Below are 24,703 nucleotides of genomic sequence, written 5' to 3'. Positions count from 1 at the left end.
AAGCTATACAAAGCACACTGTACATACAGAAGAAAAGGAGACGGTGGAGAATGTAGTGTTACAGTCATAATGAAAGTAAGATAGAATTAGAGGGTATCCTGGGGATCGGAAGTCTCTACATGGCTCTGGCGCCTTGTATTCATGCCCTCGTCACATGGCTGCTGCTCTCTGTTGCCACCTGGCAGAACACCCGAGTCACCCACTCTTTGACGTACCTTGTATAGAGTAAAGGGTTAACTCTAATGATCGCTATTGAGCATGTGCAGAAGGAGCCATATCACAGCAGTGTCACGCGTTGAGGATTGTTAATGGAGAGGCATTGAGAGAAGCTCCGGGCCTTACTTAACCTCCTTAAATAGTTAGCGTGTAAATAAATATGTTTTCAACATTGTCTCCAGCAAGGCCCCTCCTCAGCAAGAGTAAGAAGCTAGCAAACTGCCAGATAAAATCATGATAACGGACAAACCATAATAACGGACTTCAGGCCAGTGCTGTCTTTGTGAAAGATCTCTTTGTACAGATAAAAATGGGTAATCTGATTTCCTTCCCCTCTCATAGTCTCCAATTCTCACTCCCCAGAATATTGCCTTGATCCCCTGGACAGGATTAGCATGGATGCTTGAGAGAGGGCCTAGGGCTGGATGTGACTAGCGGGCAGGAGTTTGCCCTTCGCTGCTCTACACCGACGCTGTACTGAAACATAACTCCGATATTGAATTTACACTGGGTCGGGGCAGGCACGCCTGGTACATGTTGTTGAGGGAAGCCCTTCAGACTTTCCGCAGAGGGGCTGTTTGACCCAGCTGCTGCAAGAGCCAAAATGCTGCAGATGCTGGAAATCTGAAAGGAAACCTGAAAATGCTGGAAGAACTCAGCACATCTGGCCACATCAGTGGAGCGAGAAAAAAAAAGGCCTTTGACCTCTCGTTTGACCTTTCAACCAAAAGTCAGAGGTTAACTCTGATTCACTCTCCACAGATGCCACCTGGCTTACTGCATTTTGTTGATGTCACCTTTTTAAATTCTGGCTAATCTTTGCCCTGCTTTCCCCACATCAAACAATTGGAAGGCAAGAAGATTTTGTCCCATTCTGATCCCACAACACAGTAGATTGAAGCTAGAGGGAATCTACATCTTGAGGACAATTAACAATGAATTGGAGCTGACTTCTGGTTCCTAGCATCAGACCGACCAGAAAAGGACACAATATTCCAAATGGGGTCTAACCAAGACAAAGAAGCCTCCCCTTCCATGATGGAGAGCAATCTCAACTTTCCAGGTGCTGCCCACAGCCAAAGATGGCCATTTCTTTGAAGTAACAGAGAGTAACACTAGTAAGAGAGAATCTAAGCACATCCCCTCACCACTCAATGCCATTCCCATCATCAAACCTTCCATGAGCAACATCTTGGGGGTTACGATTGACCAGAAACTGAACTGGACCAGCCATATGTGGCTACAAGACCAGGTCAGAGACTGGGAATCCTGTAGCAAGTATCTCACCTCCTGACTCCCCAAAGCCTGTCCACCATCTACAAGGCACAAGTCAGGAGTGTGACGGAATACTCCCCATTTGCCTGGATGGGTGCAACTCTAACAACATTCAAGAAGCTCAACACCATCCAGGACAAAGTAGCCCGCTTGATAATTAAGTGGCCAAACAATTGCCCATTCCCGGTGTAAAGACATTTCACACTAATGTACGACAAACAGGCTCCTTGTGAAATCTAAACATATCCCACAAGTTATTTTGTTTCTCTAATCTTCAAACAGAACCTTTTATCAATTTTTCATCATAAATATTTATTCTGCATTTATCTAGGTTATGATAGCATCCCTAAACTTTGAACATTATTTGCAATTTGGTCATGTTCTATATTGAATGACCCCATCCAGCACCTTAAGCATTCACTCCCACCGATGCACAGTGACAGCAGTGTGTACCATCCACAGAATGCACTGCAGCAACAAGCCAAGACACCTTCCACAGCACCTTCCAATCGCACAATCTCTACTATCCAGAGAACAAGGGCAGCAGACACACGGCAACACCACGGCTTGGGTCAAAAACCTAGAACTCCCTCCCTAACAGCACGGTCGATGTACCTGCACCACATGGACTGCAATGGTTTAAGAAGGCAGCTCACCTTCTCAAAGGCGATTAGGTTGGCCAATAGATGCCCACATTCCAAGAAATAATGAAAAAAAAATTAATAAACGACTATTTTCTTAAAAGCCTTATTAAAATCATGCTAGCTCAAATGCAGCACTTTCATATTGAGTATTGTATAGTACTCAGATTTAGATGGTGGAGAGGACGCGATGGTTAATTCAATCTAATTAATTATAAAATAAATGTCATTACATGGTAACTGTTTGGCCAATAAGAGCATACCAGAAGTGATTAAGAAGCCAATTGTACAAGCACGCACACGTTCTGCATTTATCCTGGCAACAATAGCATTCCTAAATTTTGAACTTTAGTTGCATGTTAGTCATGTTCAATGTTAAATATTTTTAGTGTATTTTGTATTTTAGCATTCAGGGAGTGGGTGTTCTGGGACTCAATACAGGGCAAAGTGGTCATGGTCTTTCAAGTAGTGGTGTTGCCAATTCAATCCTTTCAATAGAATTCCTACTCACATGTAAACATCGGAGAGTGGAATGTAACGTTAACAATATCTCCCTTGCACTTGTGTTTGACAGGCGATGGTTTTAATTTCATGCACTCTCATTTCAAAATAAATCTGCTCCTAAAGGTGAAGTGATCGTACAATTCCTCCAACCATGCATTAACCCAGAATCATTAAACCAACAGGGACACCAAAACAAGAGCAAAATACTAGGGGTGCTGGAAGTATGATCATCGCAGCAAACAAGGGTCACATCTGACCTCGAAAGATTAACTCTGTTTCTCTCTTAACAATAAGACACAGGAGCAGAACTAAACCAAGTCTGCTCCATCATTCAATCATGGCTGATACTTTTCTCATCCCCATTCTCCTGCCTTTCCACATAATCCCTGATCCCCTTTTTAATCAAGAACCTATCTATCTCTGTCTTAAAGACACTCAATGACCTGGCCTCCACAGCCTGCTGCAGCAAAGAGTTCCACAGATTCGCCTCTCTCTGGCTGAAGAAATACCTCCTCATCTCTGTTTTAAAGGATCGTCCCTTTAGCCTGAGGTTATGCCCCCTGGTTCTAGTTTTTCCAGTTGGAAACATCCTCTCCACATCCACTCTATCCAGGCCTCGCAGTATCCTGTAAGTTTCAATAAAGATCCCCCCTCGTCCTTCTAAACGCCAATGAGTACAGACCCAGAGTCCTCAACCATTCCTCATACGACAAGCTTTTCATTCCACGGATCATTCTTGTGAACCTTCTCTGGACTGTTTCCAAGGCCAGCACATCCAGCCTTCACAGATGCTGCCAGATGTGCTGCGTATCTCCAGCACTACCTGTTTTTTTTTATTTCAGATTCGCAACATCCGCAGTATTTTGCTTTGGTACAATAAACAGAAACACATTGTGAATAGTTCAATCAAACCCCTCCTTTCTCTCAATAGCCCTCTGATCTCTTCTAAGAACCTCACTCATATTGCTTACGCTCAGTTACTTATTAATGCATGAAAGTGCATTAGCCTTGTCTCAGCAGGTCATTCTCTAACCTTTGAGACAGAAAGACGTAGGTTCAAGTCCCCCTTGTACAAAGCACAAAGTCTAAGCTGACACTCACAGTACAGTAGCGAGGGAGTGCTGCACTACCAGAGGCGCAGCCTTTTGTTTATGACACTAAACCTAGAACCCCCTCCTGCGCAGATCTGAAAAATCCTACAGAGCTAGGCAAGACTTGCAGAGTTCCTCGTCATCTCTCGCTCAATCCACATCACTGAAGCAGATAATGAGAATATTTATCTTGCTGCTGCTTGTGGAATCTCACTATTTCCCAAGATTTCAAAAGTCCTTTGTTAATTATAAAGCGCTCTGGGATTTCCTGAGGTGGGGTAAAGAACAAAGAACAAAAACCAGCCCGGGAAACAGGCCCTTCGGCCCAACGAGCCCGCGCCGCCATCTCAACACCACCAGTCCACCTCTCTACCCATGACCCCTATCTAATGTTTTATGGCCATCCAGATTGAGGGAAACTGATTTAGGGACAATTTATTCCTGCCAATCAGCCTAACAGCACATCTTTGGGGTGTGGGAGGAAACCGGAGCACTCGGAGAAAACCCACGCAAGCACGGGGAGAATGCGCAAACTCCCACAGACACCGGCCCAAATCCATGTGTCTGCACAGCAATCAGCGATAGTCACTGAGCTGTCGTCTTGCCCAGTATCTGGTCCAGTTTAGGCACACACTAACGACATGGAGCACTAGGCCAATCTCGAACAACCAAGAGCAGCCCCAGTACGACCCATCGTGTGTATGCCCCTCGTTGGACACAAGGTGGACCGACTTAAAACCTGTAGGATGATGGAGCGGGCCTGCTCGAGGTGTTCTTTCAGGGAGCCCATGCGGACACAATGGGCCGAATGGCCTCTTTCTGCACTGTAGGAATTCTATGGTTCAGCAGTCAGCAACTAGTCAGGTCACAGTAACCACCAGCACTGACAGCAGGGAAGACAGTAAAACTTGGGAAATAACTGGTACTGGTCCAGACTGGTTCTGTATATCTTAAATTGGAAATCCAGTCTGCACCAGGAGCACTCATTTACACATTGGGGCAGCACAGTGGTTAGCACTGCTGCCTCACAGTGCCAGGGACCCGGGTTCGATTCCCAGTTTGGGTCACTGTCTTGTGCAGAGTCTGCACGTTCTCCCTGTGTCTGCATGGGTTTCCTCCGTGTGCTCCGGTTTCCTCCCACAGTCTGAAAAAACGTGTTGGTTAGGTGCATTGGCCATGTTAAATTCTCCCTCCGTGTACCTGAACGGGCGCCGGAGCGTGGCGACTAGGGGATTTTCACAGTAACTTCATTGCAGTGTTAATGTAAGCCTACTTGCGGCACTGGTAAATAAACTTAGTTTAAACTTAGCCAGCACAAGTAAAGCAGCCATCTAGTTCAGTGCTGAAAGGGTTAACAGCCATTCACAAGCCTGAGCACAGGGGCCTCCCACATCTTGCTGCATTCAACTCCTCACCTTCCCGACCCTTCCCACCTTCCCGCTCAATCCAAGGCCTGGCAGAGATCTAAGACAGTCAGCCCACTAACTCCAGGAAAGCGCTCTGCCCCTGGGAACACACAGCCTTCCAAAGCCTGATCATGTGGCTGGCAATAAATCCCTGTTAATCCAGAAAAGAATGTAGGAATTTTTCCAGAATTTATATTGCGATTGCTGGGTAACTACTTAGAAAAGCAACTCCAAGCCAGTCCTGTTTCCTGCGTCACTCTCACATTTCATATAATTCAGACCGTACGCTCACTGACAGAATGTTAACTAATCTCACTTCTTAAATAATCACAAAATATCTTTACCCCTGCCCATATTACGCACTCTCACCCTATGCCCTACTCACCCTATGCCCTACTCACCCGGTGCCACACACTCGCTCCATGCCACACACTCACCCCGTGCCACACACTCACCCTGCACCCTGCCCACCCTCACCCTACCCTCCCTCCCCCCTATCCAGCCTCAGTCCCAGGGCGTTCAGGCTCGGAATCCCCACTTGACCCCGAATCCTTCAGGAAAATCCTGCTCAATGATTCAGGTCACCATGAAAGGTGCAGTTGGCTATGAGGAGAGATTGGGCAAACTGGGGTGGTTCTCCCTGGAGAGGTGGCGGATGAGGGGCGACGTAATAGAGGTGTATAGAATTGTGAAGGGCATAGATAGGGTGAACAGTGGGAAGCTTTTTCCCAGGACGAACACAAGGGGTCACAAGGTCAGGGTTAAGGGGGCAAAGTTCAACACAGATGTTAGAGAGACGTATTTTACGCAGAGGGTGGTGGGGGCCTGGAATGTGCTGCCAAGCAAGGTGGTGGAGGTGGACACACTGGGATTGTTTAAGACTTATCTAGATAGCCACATGAACAGACTGGGAATAGAGGGATACAAATGAATGGTCTACCTGGGCGCATGAGCAGAGCAGGCTTGGAGGGCCGAAGGGCCTGTTCCTGCGCTGTACTGTTCTTTGGCCGCCAATCGACCTGACCTCCCCTTCCCTCCCAGAGTTCTGGCCCAGTGACCAAATGATACAAGGGGACAGGCGCTGGAGGGGGGGAGCTTGTTCCTTCGTGGCCAGTGCAATGATGACCCTTGTCAGACCCCACTTGGAGTACTGTGCGCAGTCCTGGTCACCTCACTACAGGAAGGATGTGGAAGCTGTTGAGAGGGTGCAGAGGAGATTTATAAGGATGTTGCCTGGATTGGGAGGCATGTCTTATGAAGATAGGTTGAGGGAGCTCGGTCTTTTCTCCCTGGAGGGACGAAGGTTGAGAGGCGACCTGATAGAGGTTTATAAAATGTTGAGAGGAATAGATAGGGTGGATTCTCGGAGGCTATTTCCCAGGGCTGAAACGGTTGCTACGAGAGGACACAGGTTTAAGGTGCTGGGGAGCAGGTACAGAGGAGATGTTAGGGGTAAGTTTTTCACTCAGAGGGTGGTGAGTGAGTGGAATCAGCTGCCGTCAGTGGTGGTAGAGGCGAACTCGCTGGGGTCTTTTAAAAGACTTCTGGATGAGTATATGGGAATTAATGGGATTGGGAGTTACGGATAGTTCTATGGCCTGGTAGGTATGGATATGATCGGCGCAACTTGTGGGTCGAAGGGCCTGTTTGTGCTGTAGTGTTCTATGTTCTGTGTGATAGGCGAGAAGGTCCGTTCTTTCTAACTGTGGAGCTTTCCCTCTCCACACGCGCTGCCAGACCTGCTGAGCATTTCCAGCCGTTTCAGATTTTATTTCAGAGTTCCAGTGTCTGCAGTGTTTTGCTTTTGTTTGTGTGTTTATTGATTCTGTGCAGTCCAGAGTTCTCCAGTCTTGTACACACCGAGAGCAAAGTCTAGCACGTCGAACTGGTTGCTACTTAATTATTAGAGATTGCGATTTGATATGACAGCTTTAAGGGAAGAAGTGGAACATTAATTTGGCCACATGGTCTACTAATGGCTTGTCATTTATCAAGGACAGATCTTAAACGTGAAGCTGCCTTTTCCCTTTACACGTGCTGCCTGACCTGCCACGTGTATCCAACATTTGCAGTCTTGATTTCAGATTCCCAGTGTATTTTGTTGCTGTCCTGTCCTTACCCCCACCATCACTTACCTTGTGTGTGAGACAGGCGTACAACAGATAGCCAGCCTGCGTGTGCACCACACCCTTAGGCTTCCCAGTGCTCCCTGACGTGTACAAAAGGAACAACATATCCTCGCTCTCCATGGCAACGGGATCACATGCTGCTTCTTCTTTCATCATTTCCTGGAAAAAAAACGAGCCACTGTTTAACCATAAAATTACGCAATAGATAGAACTTGTTGGGAAACCATCCCAAACCCTGCTGGAAAGCTTTGGCTTCTGAGTTCAGGATTCGCAAACACAGGGGACACTAAGGATGCGAAAAGGCCTATTTGATCCCTTTTCCTTTTGCACCGTCGTCATTCGGGGGTCTCACAAAGATGGCGGCCCACATTGGCCGGGGGGGGGGGGGGGGGGGGGGGGGGGAAGGCAGGTTGGCAGTGGGTGTGGGGCCAAAGATACACGGAAGGGAAAAAACCAACGACAAATCAAAGGACAACAAGAAAAGTTAAACTATCTGACTCCCCCAGAGGATTTGAGGTTATAAGACGTAGCGATGACGTAGCTAATTAAATGCCCTGGGGTCCTGTTCCGATTGAGACTATGAGAGAGTACATGGAATGCAGTTGTAATTAAGTTGATACCGAGAATTTTTTTTTACAGTTTCTTTTCACGTACAGCATCAATGGTGGTACAGATCGAGCCCATTATGTGGATGAGGGGAGGCTCAATTGGATAGCTAATCACAGAATCCCGACACTGCAGAGGGAATCCATTCGGCCCATCGAGCCTGCACCAACAACAATCCTACTCTGGACCTATCCCCGTAACGCCACATATTTACCCTGCTAATCCCCCTGAGGGGCAATTTAGCACGGCCAATCAACCTAACCAGCACATCTTTGGACGGTGGGAGGAAACGGGAGCACCCGGAGGAAACCCACCCAGACACGGGGAGAATGTGCAAACTCCGACTTCGCCGGCAGTGACCAAAGCCGGGAATCGAACCCGGGTCCTTGGCGCTGTGAGGCAGCAGTGCTAACCACTGTGCCACCGTGCTACCCCAAATCCTTTACCTTCTCACAGCCTCGGTGTTGTACAATGCGAATATTAGGATAAAAACTCCTTCACACATTCACATCAACATCTCTCGGCTCCTATTTCGACAGATGCGTCGATCCAATTATTCTGACTAAGTAAGTACCTGTGTTAAAATTGCGAACATTTCATACAAATGTTCATACGGTTATAATTTGCACTGAGGTATCTCGGGGTGTTTGCATTTTTCTAAACTCCCACTAACAGAGGCCGATTTAAAAATCACTCAGATGAACATGAATCACTTCTTGGCCTTGAGCATAAACCCCGTGCAGTACTGAGAGAGTGCTGCACAGTTGCAGGTACAACCTGGCCTTCGCCTGTGCTCTCGGGTATATGTACAGTACGCAGTAACATGGTGGTAATATTACTAAACAAGTCATCCAGACTAATGCTTTGAAGCAGACATGAGTTCAAACCTCATCGAGGTAACTGGGAGAATTTCAATTCAATTAATTAATAAATCTGGCAATAGTAATGGTGACAGCAAATTGTTGTTTAAAAACCCCCCTCGATTGTAATGTCCGTCAGAGGGGGAAATCTGCTGTTCTTACCCGGCCTGGCCTACATGTGATAGGTTGGCACAGTAGCACAGCGGTTAGCACTGCTGCCTCACAGCGTCAGGGACCCGGGTTCAATTCCCGACTTGGGTCACCGTCTGTGAGGAGTTTGCACATTCTCCCCGTGTCCGCGTGGGTTTCCTCTGAGTGCTCCGGTTTCCTCCCACAGTCCAAAGATGTGTGGGTTAGGTGGATTGGCCGTACTAAATTGCTCCTTAGTGCCAGGGGGACTAGCTGGGGTAAATGCATCGGGTTATGGGGATAGGGCCTGAATAGGATTGTGATCAGCTCGAGGGGCCGAATGGCCTCCTTCAGCATTGTAAAATTCTAAGGAAAAAAACCCACGTGGCTGGCTCTGAAATGGCTTTGCAAGTCATTCATCGAATCCATACAGTGCAGAAGGAGGCCATTTGGCCCATCGAGCCTACACCGACAGCAATCCCACGCGGGCCCTATTCCCGTAACCTCACATATTTACCCTAGCTCGTCCCCTTAACGCTAAGGGACAATTTAGCATGACCTATCAACCTAACCTGCATATCTTTAGGCTGTGGGAGGAAACTGGAGCACCTGGAGGAAACCCACGCAGACATGGGGAGAACGTGCAAACTCCACACCGACAGTGGCCCAAGCAGGAATCGAACCCAGGTCCCTGATGCTGTGAGGCAGCAGCGCTAACCACTGTGCCACCACGCCACCCTCTAAGTTGTATCAAAGTCACAACAGGGAAACAAAAAGCAATGTGGTTAAAAATATAGATTGCCTTGTCAGAAACTGAATGCTACACTTTGAAAAGGCTTAGTTGGTTGAAAAATGCTTTGGGACGTCTGAGGTCAGGGAAAGTGCTATTTATGTACATAAAGGTATGTGGCAAAGGAACAGACAATGTCATTTTGTTTATCGTCCCCAGCAGTGGTGTAGTGGGATCGTCACTGGGCTAGTAATCCAGAGACTCTGGGTAATGCTCTGGGGACCTGAGTTTGTAATCCCACCACAACAGCTGCTGAAATTTGAATTCAAAAGTCTCACCATAATATTGAAACCATTGGCGATGAGTGTAAAAAAACCTATCGGTCTCACCAATGGGAAGGGAATCTGCCATCCTTACCCGGTCTGGCCTACATGTGACTCCAGAGCCACAGCAATGTGGTTGACTCTTCAATGCCCTCTGCAATGGCCGGGTCAGCCATTCACTCCAGGGGCAATTAAGGATGGGTAACAAATGCCTACATCCCAAGAACGAATAAAAAGAACATACCTCCTCCAGGGGCATGTCGATATTTGACATCGGGACCTTGTTCTCTGTTCTCATAGCAACAAGCACTCGTTTGACAGAAGGACACAACTTTACAGCCTGATCGACAGTTTTCTTCAACTCGATGACCCGTCCACCCCGCAGGGCTTGGTTGGCGGTAATCACAATTTCAGACTGTGCTTTAGGAAAGAGAGCATGATGGTTTGGAGATTGCACAGTGAAAACAGCGTAAACCAAAAATCCCCAAGGTATTTCACAACTGTATAGGTCGAGGCTGAGAATAGGCCTCGGAATTGTTATAGAGATGAGTTTGAAGGAAGCTTTTGAAGGTGGGAGAAAACGGGGAGAGCTCAAACGTGTAGGGTTGAGGTGTCAACAACAACAAAGACAAATCTGGTGAATTGGTGCGATGACAATAATCTCTCCCTCAATGTCAGTGAAGTAAAGGAGATAGTCAGTGACTTCAGGAGGCATGTCTACATCGATGGGGCTAAGTGGAAATTCACGGGCAGTACGGTGGCACAGTGGTTAGCACTGCTGCCTCACAGTCCAGGGACCTGGGTTCGATTCCCAGCTTGGGTAATTGTACGTACAGAACCTGCACATTCTCCCCATGTCTGCATGGCTTTCCTTCGGGTGCTCCAGTTTCCTCCCACACACCAATGATGTGTGGGTTAGGTGCATTGGCCGTGCTAAATTGCCCCTTTGTGTCCCAGGATGTGTAGGTTGGAGGGATTAGCTGGGTCGATATGAGAGATTACGGGAATAGGGCCTGGGTGAGATTGTGGTCCGGACTCAATGGGCCAAATGGCCTCCTTCTGCGCGGTAGGGTTTCTATGATTCTGTGAAATGACTTCAAGTTTCTAAGTTCAATAAAAGCAAAATACTGCGGATGTGGAATCTGAAATAAAAACAGAAAATGCTGGAAAATCTCAGCAAGTCTGACAGCAACTGTGGAGCGAGAAGAGAGCCAACATTTCAAGCTTGGATGATGAAACATTGGCTCTAATTTCTCTCCACAGATGCTGTCAGATCTGCTGAGATTTTCCAGCATTTTGCATGCGCGCTTCAAGTTTCTAGGTGTCCGGATCACCAACGAGCTCCCCTAGTCCCTCCACGCTGACGCTCTAGTTAAGAAAGCCCACCAATGCCTCCACTTTTTCAGGAGTCTAAAGAAATTTGCCAAGACTGTCACCAACATTTACAGGTGCACCATAGAAAGCATTCTTTCTGGTTGTATCACAGCTTGGTATGGGCTCCTGCTCTGTCCAAGACCACAAGGAACTACAAAGGGTCGTGAATGAAGCCCAGTCAATCACGCAAACCAGCCTCCCATCCACTGACTCTGTCTACACTTCCCACTGCCTCGGCAAAGCAGCCAGCATAATCAAGGACCCCCACACGCCCCAGACATTCTCTCTTCCACCTTCTTCCTTCGGGAAAAAGATACAAAAGTCTGAGGTCACGTACCAACTCAAGAACAGCTTCTTCCCTGCTGCTGTCAAGACTTTTGAATGGACCTGCCTCATATTAAGTTGATCTTTCTCTACACTCTAGCTATGACCGTAACACTACATTCTGCTCTGCACCGCCCCCACTCCCTCTCTGCCTCCATCCAACCCTGCCCCCCCACATCTGCGCCCCACTGGTAATAAAAAAAAGCACTGTCATAGTCCCTGTGTATCTGTCAATAAAAGAGGAAGTTTGTGGTAAAACAAACAAGCCAAATCAATCTTGTGAAGTAAAGTCTGCAGATGAGTAAATCAGATAAATTCTCACCATCTTGGATCCTGTTGGCCAAAGCCTCAGCACTGAACCCTGCGAACACGACAGTGTGCACCGCCCCAATACGGGCACAGGCCAGCATCGACGCCACTGCCATTGGGGAGACTGGCATGTAGATGACCACCCGATCTCCTTTGCGGACGCCTTGTCTTTTCAGTGTGTTTGCCAAGCGACAGGTCATCTCCAGAAGCTGCCTGAACGCACAGAACGGAGCAGTGAATGCAACGCACCCCAGTGACCGGTGACCCACTCTACATCTGCACACGGGCGTGCACTGTGCCTTTAAGAAATGAGGCCCCTCCTGCATTCTGCCCCACAATGTGGCAATCTCATTAAAATGCACGCCCTGTCATTCACGGTGGCCTTATTGTCAGATTCTAAGCGGCCTTGAGAAAGTGGATGTGAACGAATGTTTCCCCTGGTGAGAGACCAGAACTAGAGACAAGGGGACACAGTTTATAAATAATAGTCTCCCATTTCAGGCAGTGATGAGGAGAATTATTTTTCTTTGAAAGAGTCGCATGTCTGTGGGTCCTCCTTAGCGATGGAGCAGGATCACTGAACATTTTTTAAGGCTGAATTTGGGAGTCAAAAGTGGAGTTGAGACCACAAATGGGGCAGTATGACAGAGCAGGCTCACAGGGCCAAATGGCCTACTCCTGCTCCAAATTCGTACGTACAACACTTCTTCTGAAATAAACTTCATTTATTAGTCACAAGCAAGGCTTACGTTAACACTGCAATGAGGTTACTGTGAAATTCCCCTAGTCGCCACGTTCTGGCACCTGTTCGGGTACACGCACTCTAACCAGCACCTCTTTCAGACTGTGGGAGGAAACCGGAGCACCCGGAGGAAACCCACGCAGACATGGGTGGAATGTGCAGACTCCACACAGACAGCGACCCGAGCCGGGAATCGAACCCGGGTTCCCGGAGCTGTGAAGCAGCCGTGCTAACCACTGTGCTGCCCTCACAGGGAAGTTAGCCTTTCTCGTTCCCCAAACCGAAACAAAAATTTCCAAAATCGCTGCCACAGTTGTGGTTGCTCAGAGATTTCAGTCGGACAAGACTGATCAACTCTTAAAGGAGTCAAGAACTGAACTGCTACACTTACGATTCAATGAAACTGAGTGAGTGCCACACTGTCACGGGTGCCAACTTCCAGAGGAGATATTAAACTGAGGCCTTGTCTGCTCTTTCAGGTTCTTTTTAATTCATTCATGGGACTTGGGTGTCGCTGGCCAGCATTTATTGCCCACCCCCAATTGCTCTTGTTCTGAGGGCATTTGAGAGTGAACCTCATTGCTGTGGCTTTGGAGTCACATGTAGGCCAGACTGGGTAAGGACGGCAGATTTCCTTCCCTGAAGGACATTAGTGAACCAGATGGGTTTTTCTGACAATTGACAATGGTTTCATGGTCATCAGTAGATTCTTAATTTCAGATTTTTTTAATTGAATTCAAATTCCACCATCTGCTGCAGTGGGATTTGAAACTGGGTCCCCAGAACATTAGTTGAGTTTCTGGATTAATACTCTAGCGATAATACCACTAGGCCATACTTCCCATTGTATTATTCCAGGCAGTATATATCCTTCAACTAACATCAGTAAAAAATATAATTGATCTGGCCATTACCTCATTGCCAATTGTGGGATCTTGCTGTGTGCAAATTGTTAGCTTTGTTTCACACAGTACAACAATGACTATACTACACGAGCTATACATGGTTGTGCACAACTCCACAGTAATACGAAACCTTCAGGGGTTTGTTCTCCACACTCTGCTCCCGACACTGACCTGTAGGTTACATTCACCTGGGCACCAGGCTCATCCTTCTCCCAGATCAATGCTACCTTGTCTGGAGACTTATGGACGTGACGGTCAATGCAGTTCACTGATTGGGGAACACAAATCAGAAAGGTGAAGGGTTAATCAATGTCGGAACACATACCTATCCGGGCGTTTTCCAAATGGCACCAAAGGGGAAGGGAAAGCGGATCCAACAGTGCAGCTGAGTAAATATAAAATCAGTCAAATTAAGTCTGCAAGTGGGAAGCACTGAGGCCGATGCAATATTTCTTTTTATTCATCATGGGACATGGGTGTCGCTGGCTGGCCAGCATTTATTGCCCATTCCTAGTTGCCCTTGAGAAGGTGGTGGTGAGCTGCTTTCTTGAATCGCTGCTGTCCATGTTCTGTGTACTGAGCCAGAATGCCGTTAGACAGGAAATTCCCTCCTTTCAACCCAGCGACTGCGACGGAACGGCAATATATTTCCAAGTCAGGACAGTGAGTGGCTTGGAGGGGAACTTGCAGGTGGTGGTGTTCCCATTTATCTGCTGCCACTGAACCATAGAACCATAGAAAATTACAGCTCAGAAACAGGCCTTTTGGCCCTTCTTGTCTGTGCTGAACCATAGTCCTACTGACCTGCACTTGGACCATATCCCTCCACACCCCTCTCATCCCTGAACCCGTCCAAGTTTTTCTTCAATGTCAAAGGTGACCCCACATTTACCACTTTATCCGGCAGCTCATTCCACACTCCCACCACTCTCTGCGTGAAGAAGCCCCCCCTAATATTCCCTTTAAACTTTTCTCCTTTCACCCTTAACCCATGCCCTTTGGTTTTTTTCTCCTCTAGCCTCAGTGGAAAAAGCCTGCTTGCATTCACTCTATCTATACCCATCAAAATCTTATACACGTCTATCAAATCTCCCCTCATTCTTCTACACTCCAGGGAATAAAGACCTAAACTGTTCAATCTCTCTCTGTAACTCAGCTTCTCAAGTCCCGGCAACATCCTTGTGAACCTTCTCTGCACTCTTTCAACCTTATTTACATCCTTCCTGTAACTAGGTGACCAAAACTGTACACAATACTCTAAATTCGGTCTCACCAATGCCTTATATAACCTTACCAAAACACTCCAACTTTTATACTTGATACTCTGATTTGCCCCTGTCCCTCTAGATGGAAGTAGTCTTGGGTTTGGAAGGTGCTGTAGATGTTTTGTAGATGTGATGCCAATCAAACGGGGCTGCTTTGTGCCGGATGGTATCGAGCTTCTTGAGTGTTGTTGGAGCTGCACCCATCCAGGCAAGTGGAGAGTATTCCATCACACTCCTGACTTGTGCCTTGTAGATGGTGGGCAGCCTTTGGGGAGTCAAGTATTGGAGTTTGGAAGGGAGAACACGCACACGGTGTGAAAGATGGTGAAACTGCACAGCTGGAAGAGGCCAAGAAGTCGTGGTTGACTTAATGGCTAACCAGAGCAGGGGGCAACAAACGGTAATGCAAATGGAATGTTTAATAACGTAGCAAAAGCGGTAAAGTATAAATCAGGAAATCATGACCAAGCTGTACAGTGCTCTGATCGGAATAGGGGCGCAATCTTCGCAGCCGTTCACATTGCCGCTGCAGGCGAGGAATGAGAATTTGGCGCTCAGCCAAATCTCCGTTCACTGCAGTGGGACCAGAAAACCCGGCCAGTGGGAACAGAGGGAAAATTCCACCCGGTTACTCAGATTCCTTTTCATCTTTATTACCTGGACCCACCGCAGAGGGGGAACTCTGATGGCTATGTCTAAACATATTCATCATAGATACCATCCAATTTCCTTTCCATTGAAGAAGACCACCATGGTCCATTGGCACTAGCTTGGTTATATAATTATATTGGTGTACCCAATACAAACTTCACAGCAATAGTTTTTAAAGTTTATTAAGGTGCAGCCCAGCCAGATTCTGTGGACCAGCCAGATGCTACCCCAGACACTTGGAAAATCCAGGACTTGGGAAGTCTCCAGACTTTTTTTTATTGGTGTCACAAGTAGGCTTACATTAACACTGCAATGAAATTACTGTGAAAATCCCCTAGTCGCCACACTCCAGCGCCTGTTCGAGTAGATTGGCGGAGAATTTAGCATGGTCAATGCACCTAACCAGCACATCTTTCAGACTGTGGGAGGAGACCAGAGCTTTGAATATTACCACCACATTTGAGTTCTTTGATCAGCATCCGAGCAACTGCACTGAGTGGCCAGTTCTTGATGGTTTGGAATATCAAATTCAAGGGGTACAAATCCCATTTGGAGGAAACCCAGGTGTGGTCACCAATGTAATGAACAGGTGCTCCTCGCAAACAGAATCCAACTGGTTCTAACCATTCTTCCTAAAATTGGCTCCAGACAACTTTTCAAAGTCTTCATCTGCGCTGTGTGATAAGATCTCCTGAACACTGGCATTCCTGGAATACCAACATTGTACATTAGCTGGGTCCAAGATTTATTAATTCCCTCTCCATTCCAAAGTGCCCAGCTTAACTCAGTACAAACCATGTAAGGTTCTCACTGGCCTGACTAGAAAAAAGGTTTGGACAGTGTTCAGCAGAGTTTACGATCGCTCCCTCCCTTTACATATCTTGCTTATACTCTTCAAACCCTTGCCCTGGTGACACGTGGAGGATGCCTAGTAATAAGACTGCTTCCCAAACTTTCTTCACAATTCTCCTTAAAATCTACCCCTTTGACCGAACTTTTGGCCACCTTCCCAGCTATCTCTTTCAGTGATTCATGGAATAGAATACCTACAGTACAGAATGAGGCCATTCAGCCCACTGAGTCTGCACCAACCTATCCCCATAACTCCATGCATTTACCCTAACTAGTCCCCCTGACACTAAGGGACAATTTAGCATGGCCAATCCACCTAACCCACACATCTTTGGACTGTGGGAGGAAACTGGAGCACCTGAAGGAATCCCACGTAGACATGGGGAGAACGTGCTAACCCCACACAGACAGTGACCCAAGCTGGGAATCGAACCCAAGTCCCTGGCGCTGTGAGGCAGCAGTGCTAACCACCGTGCCAGTATCTGTTGCTCCTGTGGAACATCTTAAGATCTTTTACTATGATTAAGGTGCTATATAAATGCAAGTAGTTATTGTTGCCTTCTGTTTACTACGGCAGTAAGTAGTCAACGTGGAAGTGCAAGGCTGTACAGGGGGAGGAAAGGAAGATCTAACTGACGATTGTACTTGGAAGTAACACTGCTCAACCCTTCCAACAAGCAGCCCCTTCATATGTTTAATGAGCTGATTGTTTGCTGTGACTAGGGCGGTTGGAACATTTTATTCTCAATCACTGTTTTGTTTCGGAACGTAGGAATGTTGCTCCCAGAGCCCATGACTCCCTTGCCTTCCGACACCCAGAATTAGGGGGAGATGGAGCTGCAATGGTAATCTCACTGAGCTAGTAACCGAGAAGACTGGAGTCATGCACTGGGGACATGGGTTCAAATCCCCCCCACGGCAGCTGGTGGGATTTAAATCCAATTAATAATTTTGGAGTTGAAAATGAGTTTACGTGATGGTTTTCATAAGTGATATAACTGACTGTCATTAAAAAAACCTATTGGTTCCCTCTAGGGAAGGGAATCTGGCCTACATGTGACTCCAGGCCCACAGCAATGTGATGGACTCTCAATTGCCCTCTGAAATCATAGAATGATGGAAAAACTACAGCACAAACAGGCCCTTCGGCCCACAAGTTGCGCCAATCTTATCTCTACCTATTAGGCTTACCTATACCCCTCAATCCTATTAAGTCCCATGTACTCATCCAGAAGTCTCTTAAAAGACCCCAGCGAGTTCGCCTCTACCTCCACCGACGGCAACCGATTCCACTCACCCACCACCCTCTGAGTGAAAAACTTACCCCCAATACCTCCTCTGTACCCACTCCCCAGCACCTTAAACCTGTGTCCTCTTGTGGCAGCCATTTCAGCCCTGGGGAAAAGGGCCTGAGAATCCACCCGATCTATACCTCTCATCAAACGGTCCAGCAAGTCACCCAGGTCAAGGGCAATCCGGGGCGGGCAATAAATGCTGCCCTGGCCAGTGGCACTTCATTCATCCCATGAAATAATAAAGAAGGCACGTTCCCCCCTCCAGAGACTCGAGTATAAATATCCAGGCTGTTGCCTGTCAGATGTGACATTGAACCAAGGCCCTGTCTGATCTCTCAGATAGATGCTAAAGATACTATTCTGAAGCACAGCAAGGGAGTTCTCTCTGGCATCTCAGCCAACATTCATCCTTCACTCAACACAATGAGAACAGTTGATCTGTGGCTGTAATCGGAGTACGGAGACAGGGGTAGACTTTTAGCCTCTGGGTCCCCTGTTTCACCATTGAACGAGACCATGGCTGATCATTGCCCTAACTCTGTGTCCCCGCCTTACCACTTATCTCTTAATATGTTGAGTTGACAAAAATCTATCAATCTGAGATTTAAATTTAACAACTGGCTTAGTTTCAGTAGTAAAAAGTCTGACAACACCAGGTTTAAGTCCAACCGATTTATTTGATAGTAAACGCACTAGCTTTCGAGGTTTCCCTCTTCGTCAGGTGAATGGAGAGTTCTGGCCTCAGACAGAGCATATAAAGCACAGACAGTTTACAGATTACTGATTAGAATGCGAATCTTTACACCTAACCTGCTGTTCAAGCCTTAAAGTGGCCGACAATGTGAGTGGAAGGAGAATTTCAGTAGCCTTTTTGGAAGAGAGTTCTAAATTTCTAGCACGTTTTATGTGCTGAAGTTCTTCCTAATTTTATTCCTGAAAAGTTCTGATTTTAAGATTTGCCCCGAGATACACCAGCCAACAGAAACAGAGTTATTAGAGAGAAAGACTAATCAGTTCAATCTATTATCTTGGAAATTTTGATCGCATCACCTCTTAATCTTGTAAACTCCAGCAAATACAACCCATGTTTGTGTAATCTCTCCTTGCTGTTTAACTCTTCGAATTTAGGTACCATTCTGGTAAATCAACACCACAGTTCCTCCCAGGTCGATATATCCTTCTTAAGATCCAGGATTGCTCACAATACTCTAGGTTTTAAAGTTTTTTATTAGTGTCACGTGTAGGCTTACAGTAACATCGCAACAGCTAGCTGTTGGAATATTTTATTCTCAATCGCTGTTTTGTTTGGGAATGTTCGTCCCAGAGTCCACAACTCCCTTGTCTTCCGATACCCAGAATTAGGAGGAGGATCTGTGAAATTTACTGTGAAAATCCCCCAGTTGCCACACTCCGGTGCCCGTTCGGGTACACTGAGGAAGAATTTAGCACCTAACCAGCACGTCTTTTGGACTGTGGGAGGAAACCAGGGCACCTGGAGGAAACCCATGCAGACATGGGGAGAAAGTGCAGACTCCACACAGGCAGTCACCCAAATCAAGAATGAAACCCGGGTCCCTGGCGCTGTGAGGCAGCAGTGCTGACCACTGTGCCACCATATCACCCTCTAATCTAACTGGGCTATGTATATGGTTGGTGATGATGTGTTCACTCAGAGATGCATACTGCAGTCCAGAAATATGGAAAATGAAGTTAGAGGCGCCAAAATTTGCTCCATTACGTTCAGCCTGGAATCTCTCCGACTCTCATTGCCTGCCAAGGGCAAGTGATGAAAGGATTTTCAAATTCATACTCAATCTGTTTGGCTGTGTTATGAACTCACTTTCCTTGGCCAACAATTCCTGGGGTAGAGCCAGAGCTTTGGTTCCAAGGCAGGTATCCTACCCATTGTACCTCAAGAACACCTCAGCATGGCTCCTACCCCCCTTGTACTCTAGTCTTCTAGGGATATAAAGGCCAGCATTCATTTTGTCTTTCTGATTATTTTCTGATAAGAGCAGGAGGCCATTTGGCCCTTCGAGCCTGCCCCGCCATTCCTTACGATCATGGCTGATCATCCAACTCAATAGCCTCATCCTGCTTTCTCCCCATAACTTTTTATCCCATTCGCCGCAACTGTTATATCCAGCTGCCTCTTGAGTACATTTAATGTTTTGGCATCAACTACTTCCTGTGGTAATGAATTCCACAGGCCCACCACTCTTTGGGTGAAGAAATGTCTCCTCACCTCCGTCCTAAATGGACCACCCGGAATCCTCAGACTGTGACCTCTGGTTCTGGACACCCCCAACATCAGGAACATCCTTCCTGCATCTACTCTGTCTAGTCCTGTCTGTGTAAATGGATCTCAAATCTCTTTAGACCTTAACTGTTTCCAGCTTTTCGCCATTTAGAAAGTGATCTGTTTTATTCATTTCAGGTCCAAAGTGACAGCCTTCACATTTTCTTACAGTTTTGCACATTTGCTTCTTCTATTAATCCCTCTTCTACACTGCTCACTACACACTCTCCTTTAATCACAGCCAGCTTGGTGTCTCGCCTAACGAATGTGCTTTATGCTTCAGGGACATGGGTTCAAATCCCACCACAGCAGCCAGTGGAATATAAAATGAATAAATTTAGAATTGTAAAGCTAGCATCTGTAACAATGATTATGAAACCATTGGTGATTGTCGGAAAAACCCATCTGGTTCACTAATGTCCGTTAGGGAAGGAAATCTGCCGTCCTTACCCGGTCTGGCCTGCATGTGACTCCAGAGCCACAGCAATGTGATTGGCTCTCAACTGTCCCCTGAAATCACAGAATCCTTACAGTGCAAAAGGAGGCCATTCAGCCCATCGAGTCTGCACCAACTCTCCAACTGAGCATCTCACCTACATCCTATACCCGTAACCCTTCATATTTATTCCGCTGACCACCTCCCCCGCCCCCCCCTCGCAACCTACACAACTTGGGACACTAATTTCCTGATGACAGATATTAGATGTTAGGCAGAAAGCTGGATTAGGCTCAACCCAGCCCAGTGTACTCCTGTCCAGCCCAGTCCACTCCGCTCCACTCCAGCCGAGTCCACGCCTGTCCAGCCCAGTCCACTCCTGCCCACTCATAAGAACATAAGAAATAGGAGCAGGAGTAGGCCATCTAGCCCTTCGAGCCTGCCCCGCCATTCAATAAGATCATGGCTGATCTGTCGTGGCTCAGTTCCACATTCCCGCCCTCTCCCCATAACCCTTAATCCCCTCGCTTATCAAAAACCCATCAACCCGCGTCTTAAGAATATTTAGCGAGGCAGCCTCCACCACTTCAACGGGCAGAGAATTCCAGAGATTCACCACCCTTTGAGTGAAGAAGTTCCTCCTCAACTCCGTTTTAAACCCCCCCCCTTTATCTTGAGGCTGTGCCCCCTAGTCCTACTGTCCTTTCTGAGCGGGAAGAGTCTCTCCACCTCTATCCTATCCATCCCATTCATCATCTTATACGTCTCAATGAGATCTCCCCTCATTCTTCTAAACTCTAACGAGTACAAGCCTAGTTTATTCAGCTTCTCCTCATAGCTCAACCCCCTCAACTCCGGTATCAGCCTAGTAAACCTCCTCTGCACTCCCTCCAAGGCCAAAATATCCTTGCGTAAGTACGGCGCCCAAAACTGCACACAGTACTCCAGCTGCGGCCTCACCAATGCCCTATACAGCCGCAGCAAGACCTCCCTACTTTTATATTCAATCCCCCTCGCTATGAAGGCCAGCATCCCATTCGCCTTCCTGACCACCTGCTGCACCTGCAGGCTGGGTTTTTGCGACTCATGCACAAGGACCCCGAGGTCCCTCTGCACCGTCGCCTGCTGCAGTTTTTCGCCAAGTAAGTAATAGTCCTTCCTACCATTATTCCTACCAAAGTGGACAACCTCACATTTGCCAACATTAAATTCCATTTGCCAGTTCCTGGCCCATTCGCCCAGCCTATCTAGATCCTTCTGCAGACTCTCCACACCCTCCGCACAATTTGCCGTTCCACCAATCTTGGTGTCATCAGCAAATTTCGACACCATACACTCGGTTCCCTCCTCCAGATCATCTATATAAATGGTGAATAGCTGAGGCCCCAGCACCGACCCCTGGGGCACTCCACTAGTCACCAGTCCAGTCCAGCCCAGTCCAATCACTCCAGCCCAGTCCACTCCACTCCAACCCACTCCACTCCAGTCTAGCCCAGTCCACTCTGCTCCACTCCAGCCCAGTCCACTCCACTCCAACCCACTCCACTCCAGCCCGGCCCAGTCCAGTCCACTCCAGCCCGGTCCACTCCACTCCAGCCCAGCCCGGTCCACTCCACTCCACTCTAGCCCGGTCCACTCCACTCCACTCTAGCCCGGTCCACTCCACTCCACTCTAGCCCGGTCCACTCCACTCCACTCTAGCCCGGTCCACTCCACTCCACTCTAGCCCGGTCCACTCCACTCCACTCTAGCCCGGTCCACTCCACTCCACTCTAGCCCGGTCCACTCCACTCCACTCTAGCCCGGTCCACTCCACTCCACTCTAGCCCGGTCCACTCCACTCCACTCTAGCCCGGTCCACTCCACTCCACTCTAGCCCGGTCCACTCCACTCCACTCTAGCCCGGTCCACTCCACTCCACTCTAGCCCGGTCCACTCCACTCCACTCTAGCCCGGTCCACTCCACTCCACTCTAGCCCGGTCCACTCCACTCCACTCTAGCCCGGTCCACTCCACTCCACTCTAGCCCGGTCCACTCCACTCCACTCTAGCCCGGTCCACTCCACTCCACTCTAGCCCGGTCCACTCCACTCCACTCTAGCCCGGTCCACTCCACTCCACTCTAGCCCGGTCCACTCCACTCCACTCCACTCTAGCCCAGCCCAGCCCAGTCCACGCCACTCCACTCTAGCCCACTCCACTCCACTCTAGCCCAGCCCAGTCCACTCCAATCCACTCTAGCCCAGTCCACTCCACTCCACCCCGGTCCACTCCACTCCACTCCACTCTAGCCCAGCCCAGCCCAGTCCACGCCACTCCACTCTAGCCCACTCCACTCCACTCTAGCCCAGTCCACTCCACTCCACTCTAGCCCAGTCCACTCCACTCCAGCCCAGTCCACTCCACTCCACTCTAGCCCAGTCCACTCCACTCCAGCCCAGTCCACTCCACTCCTCTAGCCCAGACCACTCCAGTCCACTCCACTCCAGTCCACTCCACTCCACTCGAGCCCAGTCCACTCCACTCCACTCGAGCCCAGTCCACTCCACTCCACTCGAGCCCACTCCACTCCACTCCACTCGAGCCCACTCCACTCCACTCGAGCCCACTCCACTCCACTCCACTCGAGCCCACTCCACTCCACTCCACTCGAGCCCACTCCACTCCACTCCACTCGAGCCCACTCCACTCCACTCGAGCCCACTCCACTCCACTCCACTCCAGCCCACTCCAGCCCACTCCACTCCACTCTAGCCCAGACCACTCCAGTCCACTCCACTCCACTCTAGCCCAGTCCACTCCACTCCACCCCAGTCCACTCCACTCCACTCGAGCCCAGTCCACTCCACTCCACTCTAGCCCAGACCACTCCAGTCCACTCCACTCCACTCTAGCCCAGTCCACTCCACTCCACCCCAGTCCACTCCACTCCACTTGAGCCCAGTCCACTCCACTCCACTCGAGCCCACTCCACTCCAGCCCACTCCACTCTAGCCCAGTCCACTCGAGCCCAGCCCACTCCACTCCAGTCTAGCCCCGGTTGCAGCCACTTACCGGAGACATTGAGCTGTCCTCCCTGGAACCAGCGAATCCTGCCCTGGCTCAGGTCGCAGTCACTCACTGTAGTGAAGGGGCTGATCCAGGACAGTCTGTCCCGGGCCAGCACAGCCCAGAAGCGCTGGGGATGCTTCAGGGAGAGGTCCCGCAGCGCCGGGTAATCCCTCACCCCCAGGAAAGCGGCTGCCTCCGGCATGTAAGCGTTCACATTGAAACCGGAGCAAGTTGTGGCCGAGCGCAACTTTGTAACGAAGCCCAGGAGGCGCTGGCAGGGGGGCTGGGGGGCAGAGAGAGCCGCTCTCAGCAGCAGGGACATGGTGCAGACCTTCAGAACCTCCCCAAGAGCACCGACTGATCCCAGGCACTGAGCTGGAAACATGCACTCAGCCTGTGACGAAATGCACATCTGTCTGGAGCAATGTGATCGCGTTTAATCGTCCAAAACAGCTGCAGCCTCTACCCCAGTGCCACCTAGGGAGAGTGACACACTTCAAACTCTACTGTCACAGCTTCTATTTCTTCAAATCTCAATAAAATCCAAAGTCAGCCCGCAGAGAGTACTTTTTTTTAATTAGTGGCAGTCTCCACTCTCCAGTGGGGGGGGAAAAAAAAATGAAAGGGAGTTTGTAAATTATGAGTTTAAATTTTAATAGTCTCACAAGTAGGCTCACATTAACACCGCAATGTGAAACCCCCTCCCCCCCCCCAGTCGCCACACTCCAGCGCCTATCCGGGTACACCGAGGGAGGATTTAACATGGACAATGCATCTAACCCGCACAGCTTTTGGGAGGAAACCGGAGCAACCCAGAAGTTTCGTAATTACCAATGAACCACAGAACCCGACAGTGCGGAAAGGGGCCCTTCGGCCCATCGAGTCTGCGCCGAACACAATCCCAGCCAGGCCCTACCCCCCTATCCCTACATATTATACCCACTCATCCCTCTAACCTACGCATCCCTGGACACTTAAGGGGCAATTTCTTAGCACGGCCAATCAACCCTAACCCGCACAGCTTTTGGACTGTGGGAGGAAACCACAGCACCCGGAGGAAACCCACTCGGACACGGGGAGAATGTGCAAACTCTGCACAGATAATGACACAAGCCGGGAATTGAACTCAGACCCCTGGCGCTGTGAGGCAGCAGTGAAGGGGGGCGGGGGGGAGGGGGGCAGGTTTGATCGAGTTAATTGAAAGAGGAGATGTTTGCGTTGGCCAGAGGATCGGTGAGCAGAGAGATGATATTTTTATTCTGGAAGTGAGTTCTGACCCGCAATGAGTTG

The 24,703-nt window shown here is 48.7% G+C and overlaps 1 protein-coding gene across 1 annotated transcript in view; it reads right to left on the bottom strand.

The window, feature by feature from the left end:
• Positions 1-23,891, bottom strand: part of LOC145352434 (acetyl-coenzyme A synthetase 2-like, mitochondrial) — a 59,794-nt gene extending 35,903 nt beyond the window's left edge. Inside the window, exons 1-5 of the mRNA XM_080202293.1 lie at positions 23,417-23,891; positions 13,736-13,832; positions 11,931-12,130; positions 10,155-10,330; positions 7,269-7,421 (exon numbers count right to left, since the gene is read on the bottom strand). Of these exons, the coding sequence (XP_080058419.1) occupies positions 7,269-7,421; positions 10,155-10,330; positions 11,931-12,130; positions 13,736-13,832; positions 23,417-23,825 (1,035 nt within the window). The 5' untranslated portion in view covers positions 23,826-23,891. The remainder of the gene's footprint in view (positions 1-7,268; positions 7,422-10,154; positions 10,331-11,930; positions 12,131-13,735; positions 13,833-23,416) is intronic.
• Positions 23,892-24,703: the final 812 nt, after the last annotated feature.

The sequence above is a fragment of the Carcharhinus amblyrhynchos genome, chromosome 14, assembly GCF_965287045.1.
Source record: "Carcharhinus amblyrhynchos chromosome 14, sCarAmb.v2.hapA, whole genome shotgun sequence".
In the NCBI taxonomy this organism is placed as follows: Eukaryota; Metazoa; Chordata; class Chondrichthyes; order Carcharhiniformes; family Carcharhinidae; genus Carcharhinus; species Carcharhinus amblyrhynchos.
This window is presented reverse-complemented; position numbering and strand designations above follow the sequence as displayed.